Here is a 12,708-nt window from a genome sequence, read left to right as displayed (position 1 = left end):
ATACATTGTTTCTCTATGCAAGGAATTTAATTGACGTTGCCTAGTTATTTTAGTGAAGTAAAATTATTTATGCGCTTCTCTTGAGCTAGAGAACGCCATACACACATACGAGAGAGAGAAACAGAGTGAAAGGCTATGGTGAAAGCGGTGTGTACTCTTGGGGTTTGAAATAATACGGGAATGCCCACCTAAACGTAAAAGTGACTTTTCCTTTTAATCATGTAGTTTTTATGTTCAATATTTCGTGCTGATCAGTTTCTAAATATATCGCGGATGTTTGGAGCCCTGTTCATCTGATACAGAGCTCTAAATCCCCTGCCGTTAGGCTCCACCCACTAGCTCAAAGACAACGGAGAACTAGAGATAGAGCCTGCAGAGGTGAAAACTGCTAAATAATGCCATATACAAGTCATATAATGGCCAGAAATGGGGTTATTCCGCATGCATACACACATGACAGTTTATTCTGAGAAGTCACCTGAAAGGCTAGGTAAACTTTCAGAAAATAATCAGCACAGAATTTTGAACATATTTAGAAATTGGCATTCGAGGTTGTTACTCCTGGTCAACCCATAAGATTTATTGCGATTCATTTCTAAGCTTCAGTATGACACGTCAGTACAATATAAAGCAAAACTAAACCAATACACATACCACGCATGGCGGAATAATCATATCTGTGTCTGTCACATTCAAAAGCGGTTCCTCTAGTTTTTCAGACTTAAGTGGCTGCCATTTCTGTGCCATCTTTTTGACTTTTTCATCAACTACACCAGTTTTTCCATCAAATCTTTTGTAGGGAAAAAAAAAAAAGGATATCAGTTGTAGACTAAGGACTTGATCACACGGCGTATTTTTGACATCTATTTTGATACGTTTGTTAATAGAAGCGACATGTACATTTTTGGAGCCTTGTAAGTGTTGTGTATGCCATTAAAAATTCTATGGGAGGCAAAAAAAAAAAAAAGCCTCTAAAAACGCTTCAAATGCACATAAAAATACACGTATTCATTGAAAAACAGCTTTTAAAAAAATGTGTGTTTTTGGGGCATTCTTTTCCCAGCCTTCAAATTATGCCGTGTGAACAATTTACAAAACAACACAAACTACATACCAGAAAGAAGTATAAAAATACGCTGCTTTAAGTCAGAAAATATTAGATAGTTAAATATTTTTTTACTGTACTTCGTAGTAAAATCTTGAAATACGCTACACTTTCAATATGAATGTCCAATAATAAATGATCCTCAAACAAACAATAACCTCCTAATATATTACCTTTTGTGAACTTTTTCAAGGAAGGATTCTGTACTCTTCATTTCCATCTCGTATATGGCCCGAAGGATATGTAAAGGTACATTGTGAGACTCGTGAATTACCTGGAGGTGACACATACAGTCACAGATAAAGTTAGATAAAGTGAAAAAAAAAGACCTTATGTTTGTGTTCTGTTTCTCCATGGCCATTTTCTAAGGCACTGTTCACATGTGTGTTGGAAACTCAGTCGTATTCATATTTGACAGGAATAATAGCACTGTGTGGAGTGTTAATCTTTCCATCAAAAGGACAGACACCAAAATATAACCCAACAGACCCCATTATAAGTCATTGGAGTCTGTCAGGCACCACTGGTAGCCGCCGTATGATGGATTCGGCACGGTGTCACAGCTTTGGTTATGAACAAAAGCCATAATACAGGTGTGAGGAGCATTACCAAATTTTGAAGCAATACAGATTATCAATATTTCATTAAGTGTTAACTAAACCGTTCCCTTCAGACTCACTTTAAGGGTTTAAAAACAAATTGAAAAAGTTTGGAAATCATGCTAAAAATTTTTAAATAAATCTCACATTGGAAGAGATTTATCAATATGTTTACACCATTCAGATCCGCCATGCATTATATTCCTTAACAGGTTGTGGTATTGGTCAATATTCACTTTTTCAGGCATAAAATAGGCACAAGAAAGCAAAGCTACAATTATAAAGCAAAGAAATCTTACCTAAATGACACTCACTATAGCATTACAGAAATCACTCATATTTCATTTGGGATTGCTAAAACTAGAATCTATTTGCATGCAGGCAAGAGAAAAACTAATGTAAGTCTGAAACCGCAAAATAGCTATTCAAGGAAAGAAAGTTCCATTACAATAAAGCCTCCAATAAGAGCTTCTCTCAGCACTCCTTTACGAAATAAGCATGGAGGAGCTGTATTAGGGCTCAGAGTAGAATTTGCATTAGCAGTAGAAAGGATTTTAGGTCGCTGGTCTATCTATATTTAGGGAAAAAGTGGTGAAATTACCCATAAAAGAACATTTTTTACTTGATTTTCATGTTCTTACCTGAAAACACATTTTTGTAGCTTCATCGAGACCTTCTAATGGATTTGTTTTTTTCTGCATTGAATCGGAGGTCTCTAAATCCTTGTCTTGGACCCGTTTCTCAGAAGCTGAACTCTCCCTTTCAGACAAAGAATTTGTTTCTCTCTTTGATGAATACAGCATTATAGACAGTATCTGAACAAGAACAAAAAGATAATGTTTCATAACCCATCCACTAGGACAGATTTCAGTGTTTGAAGATTTTACAAAACACAGTATTTTCTTCTAAGCTTATGTGCAACTTAATAGCATAACGAAAGCATGGGCTTTTACAGTTTATATATAGATAAAATCTACATAAGCATTCAGAAGCTTTGCAAATACATTGCATTACTTTTACTAATCCTGATTTACACCTAGTTTTACTTGTGCACATGTAAAGTCACAATTCTGCAGGCTTTAGCGCTTAGAACCTCCAACAACTGCTTTACAGTTTGTGTTGGTGATTTGCATTTTGTAGTCTTTATGCTAGGCACTGCGCATTAAATAGGTCCTGTACAAAAAAAACAAAATCTTAACTAGAACATGCCAGGGAGGGTTGCTAACCAGTCGGTAAACAACCGGCCCAGCCGGAATTTACCTTAGGTGGCCGGTCCCAGCAATTATTTTTCAGCATCTGTATTAATGGCCAGGTTTTAGACCCTGGCGAGCGCTCTGCCAGTGCAAGGAAGGGTTACTGGTACCGACATGCCTGCCACTGGCAAATAACCAACCCCGGCCGCCATGTCAGGAGAGCGTACAAGGAAGAGGGACCAACGGTGGGTCCCCACCGAGTGCAGGGATCAAATCAGAGGAAGGAGGAGAAGTGAAAATCCGCTGGCTAGAGTTCCCTGCTCCTTCTTGTCGCAGCGCTAAGGAGTGGCATGAAGGAACAGGGAGAGGCGAGCATCTGCCCATGTTGTCAGGTGCTGTAGGGGCTCTATCGAAGGGCTCCGAGTGTCTGTATTAGGGGTTTTCTATGGGGTCTAAATTTTTGGGGTGGGGGGGGTTTATTTAGGGGGTCTAGACTGGGTTTTGAATTTTTTGTGTTTTCATAGCTGGGGATAGCAGCAGAAGAGAGTGGCTAAAGAGGTCTGTGCTTTAAATTCTGCAGTCAGCAAGAGCAGTTGTCATGGAGGTCCGGACCAGATGAAGAAAAGGAAAGAAAACGTTTACAATGAGAGAAGACGCCACCTGTGAGGAACTGAATTTAAACCTCCATGTAGCCCAGGCCTAATCGACAATTGAGTGTTACCATTCCCCTTGTCAAAAGGATGTGTCCCTACACAGTCTTATAGTGTCAGTGATGATTGGAGACTGTCAATGGGTAAAGACATAGCCGTCTAACAATGATAACAGTCAGTTGTAAATTTATTCATAAAAGCAGAACAGTAGACAGATTAACTGGAATGAAACACGCTAGCACAGAAAGGTAATGTTCACTATGGACATGGCTTGGAAGTGCGGCGGTGGAGAAGGAGGAGGCCCAAGTTTATGGAAAACCCAAAGCCTATGGTCTACTTAATCCACCACTGCTAGTATATGTAAAGTGACTAAACGGCCTTGAGAAACAAATTACCAGATCAAAAGGGGAAAAAAATAAATGAAAAAATATTTCACTGTTAAGCTAGGTGGAAAAAAGGGAGGCAACCCTATTTCCGCATAACATTATTAGTACTAAATAAGTCAACTTGGAAACAGTGATACCAGTAAAACACATAGGAGCATATTTGATGGATTTCATTCATGTGTATGGGACTAGCATGTCTGACTCACAACATCTGCTGTTGGAGAAAATAAGGATTGGGGTACTGTATCATAAACATACCACATCCCTTTTTTTTTTTTTTTTAAACTTCGATTCACCCTCTCCACAGGTCAAAAAATAATCGACAAACCGTATCCATATGCCATAGTAAAAGAGATTATAGAAGCCAGAGTAAAAATCGGTTAAAAAGTGTTTCCTGCTCTGGCAAATGGTTACATGGTCATCCATCCATACGAAAAAAAGAGTGGCATGTAATACATTTCCACTGCAGGAAATAGGTGTCGCGGGAGTGAGCTTCCTTGAGCAAGTACAGCTGACTGCCTGTGGTTATAAAAAGGTCGGAAATCAGCAAATCAAAGGAATAGCTTCAACTGGAGTGGGTTGCCCAGTTTCAGTCTTAAAGAGGACCTGTCATATCCCCAAAGATGTTACTCTGCTGCCATACATGTATTGCTCCCTTCCCCCGACTTCAGCGCTGTTTATTTCATGTTTGTAGGTGCCTCGGGTCCTCATGCAATCATAAATTGACAACTAGGCGGTCTCCACCAACCAGTTGTCAACGGGGCCAGCATCTAGGCCACGGATGTTCATGCACCGTTAGGCAGTAAAGATTGCCCATTTGTCCATTTATCCAGAAATTAGACTATCAGCCACCGACAAGAATGGGCTGAATGCAAAGTGAACGGTGGCCGATTGTAAATGCCTCGGTTCATCTGCGAACAAAATATATGGCGCTGGAATCAGGGTAAAGTTGAGTAGCACAGGTATGGCAGCACATTAAAGCCCTGTTTCAGAGTTCTTTGGCGCCGATTTTGACGCATTGGTATCAGCGCAATATACGGCCGTAATAGTAACCCATTGATTTGAATGGGAGGCAGAGGAATTTTTTTTTTCCTGGGAGGCTCCCCAGGGAAAAAAAAAGCGGCATGTCCTTTCTGGCCGCGGTTCCGACTGACTGCCCATTGAGGTCAATGGCCGATAGGAAAAAAAAACCTGCGCGCATGACTCCGTTTTTTTGCCTGCGGTTCTTGCATTAACTTCAATGGCCGCAGGTGAAAAAAATACAGCGAAAACAGAGATAAAGAAGAGTAGGCAGGTCAGAATTTTTACAGTTTTGATGATCAGTAAAAACTGCTAATTTGCTATGGAACATCTAGGGACATGTAAATAACAATACAAAAGTATGTCAGGTAGATCACATTATAAAAGTAATACCTCTAGATCACGAAGAAGCCACGTTTTACTGAAACCAGTTCCTTTACTACATTTTCTCACCAATAGCTTTAGCAGTCCCGACTGAATAAACGCAAACTGAATTTCTTCAAAATCATGATTCTGCAAAAGTAAAATGTTAAACTAAGTCAACAAGTAAACACACACACACACACCACACACACAGTAAATTAACACAGCACTCCAACAAACCTATAAATTAGGCCATGTGCAAGTTTACCAGAGGATGAATCAATTCCCCAACTTGAATACACAAAAACCATAGAGCAAAGTAACAGCACCAGGACTTCAGAGTAGATCAAACAAGGTGGATTTATTCACGTCAAGTGAGCGTCCATTGGCTTGGGAGAGGTTCTGTGACGAACCGAAACGTCGCTCACTTGGTGAATAAATCCACCCTGTTTCGTCTACTCTGTAATCCTGGTGCCGTTACTTTGCTCTATGGTTTTTGTATATATAATATATCTATATTAAATATGCCAGACTAGTCAAGCTAAAGATGGATATTTTGATCTAAAAAAAAACTCGAAAATTTAGCATTTTGATCACGCTGCCAACATGAGTACAAGATATTAAAAATTTCCAATTTTGAACTTTTTCCATAGAAGAAAAAATATATATCAGACCCGTTTCAAATAGTTTGTGTCAACACTCAATACACAATGAGATGAAATGTTACAGAATGTATTAGAAGATGTCATATTTCCATAGCCCGTGCTTCCACCACTCCGCAAGCTGTTTAAACAAAAACCTACACCTTTACTCCACATGCCTGCAGCATCAACACAACATTGTTACGTGAAATAACAGGTAAATTCATCACTTGTCAGCAATAGCAAATATATAGCTGCCAACTACTCCTCTTTTCCTTTGTGTTAGTTTCGATATTTCACCTATGCATCAAGAAAGCTCAAAAAACTAAATCCAGGAAAGCGAGTTACCTTAAGAGTTTTATATAATCCCTTTATAGCCAAGGACAGGACCCAAGTAGCTTCAACTGCTTCTGCACAGCCGTTATCCAAGTTAGACTGCAAGAGATGGCGGGAAATGGAGGCAAATTGCTGAAGATATTTCTTAAGATTTCCTTGAGTGAATTGTCCATCACAGTCAGCGTTATGCATCAGTTGATAGTCTTTTACTGAAATGAAAAACCAACAGGAATTATCAAGATTTTTAGATGAAAACAGGGAAGATTTTATAAAATACAAAAAAAAACAAAAAACTGTACACACTATCGTATTAAGTGCTATTACAGCTAAATAACGGGGTGTAAATGTCCCGATTAGACAGATGCGTCTATAATCTTTAATAGAGCCAAAATCTAAATGCATTGACAGCTTTATAAATTCTCACAAGACACGCCATCTTTGTTTCCTTAAAGGCAGCTTTTACGAAAGATTAGACTACCTACATTGTAATTGCATCCCAGCACAAAGCACTACCACATGAGCACGATGAATATCATATTGGCCCGACTACATTTACATGGTATACCCACTCCTAAAATCTCCTAGTAACAGAAAAGGGATGAGCAAAAACTCTACAAAGCTAAACAAAGAGTCAACTTCAAAACAGACATTCTCCATATCGGTCTTGTTTACTCTCAGGAAAACTATAGGTGTCTCACGGTGCCTACTATGGATTCTATGATCCAAATATCCCACTAGTAGTCAGATGACCTCTAGGTGGGAAACCAGGGAAATCTGAACCAAACTAGTCATATGACAGACTAAAGCCGGATTCAAACGAGCGCTGCGCATCTCAGACGTGAAAAACGGCAGTCTGCATCCATGCTTTTCCCTGCGGGATGCGTTATCACACATCCCCCATAGACTAGTCCATGAAGGGATGCGTGAAGCAGAAAAAAATAGCACACGTCCTATTTCCTCATAGCCGCTTCACACAGCCCCATTGAATTACATAGGTCCGTGTGACAGATGCTGTTTTAACGGCCGTCACATGGACATATAACACGTTAGCGTGAATAAGGTCTAAGGCTGGGTTTTAGATCTTTTTTTTTTCTTTACGTCTGGTGTATAAGTCGGGAAAATCTGACATGTTGCGAACGTATAGAACAAATGTATACAACTTTATGCCTTATAGTTGCATACCTCAAACAGATTCCCACTGTAAAACAAATGTATACTGCAAACAAAACTTTCCTTAGATTAAAAAGCAGACCACTTGAACGGATGACACTTTTGGCATAAGTTGGGTTTATTAAAATTGATATGTTTGGCGTATAAGCGCAAGTAGCATTTCGATTGCACATGCTGGAACGTATATAAACACTGAGATGTGAACATAGCCTAATGTATATCATGTACATAATCATACTTACTGGTTTTGCGCTTTCTTGTTTTGAGGTCAACAACTACAGCTCTATTTTTCTCAGTGAAATGCTTTAATAGAATAACATCATGGTGCTCTTTGGCATTATCGATATATACAGACCGTGTTCCCATACATAGTACCTGAAGTGAAAAACACAAAACAAAGCTGGCTATATACAGAATTGTAAAAAACCATGCTGATGAATATAAACAAATAGCTGCAATAATCGTTAGGAAAAGTATATAGGTAAAGCAGATTACAGGACCCTTTGTGTTTTGTGTTTTTTTCTCTCACTAGTGGTTAAAAAGAATGTTAGACATCCATAGATTTGTTATTTTTCAGATTACAATCTATATTAAAAAGTATAGGATCACATTTCCGGTTTTGTAGAAATCCCTTCTAAGCAGTCATCTCCTCTTCCTCCTGAACAATGATCTCTACACTATTCACAGTGCATGCACAGAAAACTCTTCCATTGAATTCAATAGATCATCTTCACCGAGGTTCCCTATATCCATCTGGCTGCTGTAAAGCAAATCTCTAAACGGGGTCTCTAAAAACGCAGCTCAGAGCAGCAGCTCCGGCATGATGGTTGTCCCATGACAATGTAAAGACATTGGAATAAAAAAAAATAATATACCATCAGAAAATAAAACCAGAAGAAAAATAAAAATTTCATTCCCTTTAAGTTGCAAACTTTCAAGTGTTGCAGCAGGGTTTGCCCTTACAATAATCTAATGCAGCAGTTAAAAGCAGCCAAGAGTTCAACAGTGGCGAACATTAATTATAGGTAAAAACTGGCCAAAAGCAACGGTCATTTTTTTTTTTTTTGAAACCACAAATTGAAATCTACTTAGGTGGAGTAACAAAGTACACACCTTTGCAACTATTCTTTTTATTGCTCCAATGCATTTAAAGTACAAAATATCCTACCATTTGTATATGCAGTTCCATTGCAAACCTATGTGTCTCCATGGTAACAGACTACAAATAAACCCTTATTCAAGAAAGGTTGTCCAGAACAACGATCCTCGTTAAACAAAGGCACTTTACTGAAAATACACGTATCAGTGACAAGTCAAATCTTTAGACTGCACTAGAACTTGACGCATTTTTGAAAATTAATTTCTTAATCATAACGAACATACAAAAAAAACCTATGTAGACTGTTCAGCTTCATTTATATTTGTTTTTTTATTGCATTGGAGCAATAACGAGAAAAAAAAAAAGAATTGTGAAGATGACCGCATTCCATATAATGACTCATTGTAATAATTCACATATGGGCCTTGTTACTGGTTAGGAACAAAGTAAAACAATTATAAGAGTTAAAAAAAAGTTTGCATATATAAATGCTACTAGTGATGTCTTACCTCAGGGAATCCAACCAAGACTAATAATGTAAAGATATTTGTATTTTTTAGCTGGTGAGGCAGCTGTTGCATACAGTGATCAGTGAAAGCAGTCATTACTTTGTGCCATTTTGGAGAGTTGTTTAACTCTCTTAGGATATCAGACATTGTGCAAGCCCAATCAAGACCAACTTTGCTAAAGAAAGAACAGAAAAAAACCAAAATGCATTAAAAAGACTGGAGTGCTTACAATGACAAAAAACATGAGTAAAAAAAATAATTTTCATTTTTTTTTCACACCGTAAAATTACTTTCTCATTGAATTTATTGAGGGACAAAGCACCATGGGTATATGGCCAATTGAGGTTTCCTGGCTCTTGAGCACTCTGGGCAAGAGCGGAAGGGGAGGAAAGAGATGCAGGAGAGGGAACTCGACCCACAGATTGACCAGAGCATCGACTGCAATGGCCCTGGGATCTCCTGCTCTAATCATGTAGGCTGGAACCCTGTGGTTGAGACAAGACACCAAGAGATCCACATCTGGGGTGCTGTACTTTTTGCAAAACTTACGGAATACTACTGAGTGAAAGGACAACTCTCCTGAATAGGTGGACCGTCTACAGAGCAGGTACATGACACTCCCATATGAGGATCCGAGAGGAGTCCCACAGAGCCGCCCGACTCCTGGTACCCTTTGATGCTGGGGTTCGGCAACCACCTTGAATTGATCACTCTGGATTCTGATCGGGGTACCCTGAAGAGTCCAATGGGAGAAGGCTCAGAAGAACTCCCTCAATTTTAGAGAGTTTATCTGATAGGATGTCTTCCTGTGACCAAATGCCCTGGACTGTGTGGAGGACAAAACTGCACCATATCCGGATAGGATAGCATCCATCGAGATGACAAGCCACTGGAGGGGAAGAAAAGACCGTCCCATAGTAATGGTTAGCAAGGTTTCACTAGCACAACTCTACTACAAACCCAAGGCGGAGGGAGGATCAACTTTGTCAGTGAGTTTTGAGACTTGTTCCAGAGTGAGAGGACCGCACCCCTGGAGGGGCCTAAAGTGGAGTTGCGAAGAAGGAACTGCCTCATAGGTAGACCCCAAACTGCCCAGTACCCGCATGAAAAAGTAGATGGAAGAGAAAGTATCCAGGCGAAGACAAGTCACCTCAGCTCATATAGTCTTGACCTGGTCTGCTGTTGAAGATCAGTCCCGTAATCTCCATGCTCTGAGTTCAGACCAAGGAAGACTTCTTCTCATTGATGATCCACCCAAATATTTTCAACATATCCAGAGGGGTGATGAGACTAGAAAGACTGACCTTTCTTGAGGCGGCCTTCACCATGAGGTCATCCAGGTATGACCCGGACTCTTCTGGTGAAGAGAAGCACCATGACAATTCCCAGAACCTTGGTGAAAACATGTGGAGAGTTTGAAGGAGAGGGAGTGACAAATTGGAAATGTTAAGAAACTTATCGCAAAATAAAGGAAACACTGGTGGTGGATCCTTGCTAGAGAGAACTAGAGGTATGCTTGGTGAATGTCGATGTAAGAGAGGAACTCTCCTTGCTCCGTGAATGTGATCACCGAACTTAGGGATTTAATGTGTACCCTCCGAACGCAAACTAATAGGTTCAACTTGACCAAATCCAGAAGTAGAACCCTTGAAAACGTTTTGACTGAGGAACTGGAACTATAACTTTCTGTAGAAGGAAGGGAACGAACAGCCTGGGAAAAAACAGTAGCGCCATCTGGTGTGCGAGGCTGAGATGACTGGAATAAAAACGACGTGGGAGAAGGGTCGCAAACTATATATTGTATCCTGTTAAAGCCACCTCCTGAAACCAGGAGTCATCCACATGAGCAAGCCATGTCTCTTGAAAGAAAAAAAGTCGTCCTTTCCACTTGGACAGCTGACATGAGTGAGAAGACACCTTCAGGCTAAATAATGTCTTGGCAGAGGAGGGCTTCTGGGTCCTGGGGCGCTAAAGCCACGCAGGCCCAGGCTTGAAGGATTGGTGTCTGGGGTCGCTGGGTCGGGTAGCCCTCTTTTCTGGTCTCTGTGGTCCAAAACCTCTGAGAATGGACAGAAGGCTGCGGACTGTGCAGGCAGTTCTGAGGCAGAAGAGAACTCTTACCGCTAAGTAGCCACATTTTCAAAAAGTCTGCCACCAAAGTGAAGACCAACCAGGGCTTTTTTGGAAGCCCGATTGGCCGCACAGCCGTGATAGATGGATGCACAGAAGGAGAAACAGACCATTTTGAGATCATTAAAGTTCAGCCACTATTTGGGAAGGCAAACGCGCCAAAGACCACCATGATTTAGGAAAGTCTGGAAATGTCCCAAGGTCTGAGTAAAGGACTTTACCTGTTCAGTGACTGCCACATCCTGGATGGGCATAGCATTTTGGATTGCAGACACTGTGCGCAGAATGGAATAGGCTGGCCGCATGAACACTTTATTGCAACCGCTAAAAGCATAGTAACCTAACCAATAGCTTCAGAGGGAAAAGTGACCCCTGGTGTAACTGCACCTACTAAAAAATAAGGGGCTCCCATGGTGCTGTGCATCGCTTAGCAGAAGCTGGAGGGAATGATGACTGGAAGAAAAAAATGCTGGAAAATGGCTTTTGGAGCAAGAGCTGAGAAATGACCCCTTTGCTAGGCAGAAGAGCTGTGAAATGGCATCTGCACATGGAGCCAGTTCGAGGCAATGGCGTGTTTAGAGGACCGCCCCTTCAGAAGCCTGTGTTTTTGAAAGGCTGCCCATGCCTAAAGCCCGCCTCCATAGAGATGACTCCCTTCAGACAGTCGTCGGATTGGCCTGCCAGGATCCTGTGCTAGCGTGACATTCATGTGGCCTAGTGCTGGTACAAGCCGGAGACTCAGGTAGAGGACCCGGCCTGCAGCACTGATGGGACAAGCGGTGCACGAGGTGCATTACGGCGCAGTGTGAAGCATGTTGCCTCACCACTAAAAGGAACCGTGATGCCCCATACACAAGCAAAGTAAGCCTGATACAGCATCCCTCCAGGTCTCTCCCTATAGATATGGACTTCCTCACCCCAGTAAAGAGATTCCCCGATAGATAGCATGTTCATCCCATTAAAAGTATGCCTTTGTATGGAGTTTTGAAAGAGTCGACAGTGTGGTGGGAGGTGGGGTCCTGGGGAATTATACATATCGGTGTGCAAAGGACACCCCTTCAGTAACCTCGGATGTAAAGTGGTGTTACAGGCACTCCGCCTGCAAATGCAGAAAATTAGATTAGGTGGACGACTGAGGGAAATTCAGTGCAGAGAACTGCCTGGTGTCCAGTCACCCGCAGGTAGTTGACTAGACTGGTTACCAGGCTGAAAACCCTCATTCAGCTGAGAGAAGAAAAATAAATAAAACTAAAATAAAAAAATAGCAGACCTGAAAATCAGGTCATGTCTGCCTTCTATGGACAATAGGCTAAAACAGATTTAAGCAGTGTTTGTGGGAAGGATACAGCCTACCTGGGCAGAGCCCAGACTTTTCCTACCACCTAGGGTCAGTTACTATACCAATGGTGCTGTGTCCCATGATTTTAACGAGAAAAATAATCTTTCACAGGTTCTTAAACAGGGTGTCCAAACTGGAGAATCCCTTCATAGAATGAAGCCACCCAAG

At 40.9% G+C, this 12,708-nt stretch overlaps 1 protein-coding gene across 1 annotated transcript in view; it reads right to left on the bottom strand.

Annotated features, from left to right (window-relative positions):
* Positions 1–12,708, bottom strand: part of ZZEF1 (zinc finger ZZ-type and EF-hand domain containing 1) — a 168,754-nt gene that overhangs the window by 22,794 nt on the left and 133,252 nt on the right. Inside the window, exons 41-47 of the mRNA XM_075852854.1 lie at positions 9,072–9,246; positions 7,706–7,838; positions 6,306–6,502; positions 5,347–5,466; positions 2,346–2,519; positions 1,279–1,379; positions 655–790 (exon numbers count right to left, since the gene is read on the bottom strand). Coding sequence (XP_075708969.1) covers positions 655–790; positions 1,279–1,379; positions 2,346–2,519; positions 5,347–5,466; positions 6,306–6,502; positions 7,706–7,838; positions 9,072–9,246 — 1,036 coding nt within the window. The remainder of the gene's footprint in view (positions 1–654; positions 791–1,278; positions 1,380–2,345; positions 2,520–5,346; positions 5,467–6,305; positions 6,503–7,705; positions 7,839–9,071; positions 9,247–12,708) is intronic.

This window comes from Rhinoderma darwinii, chromosome 2, assembly GCF_050947455.1.
Source record: "Rhinoderma darwinii isolate aRhiDar2 chromosome 2, aRhiDar2.hap1, whole genome shotgun sequence".
Lineage (NCBI taxonomy): Eukaryota > Metazoa > Chordata > Amphibia > Anura > Rhinodermatidae > Rhinoderma > Rhinoderma darwinii.
The sequence above is the reverse complement of the archived record's forward strand: the minus strand, read 5'-3'. Positions and strand labels throughout refer to the sequence as shown.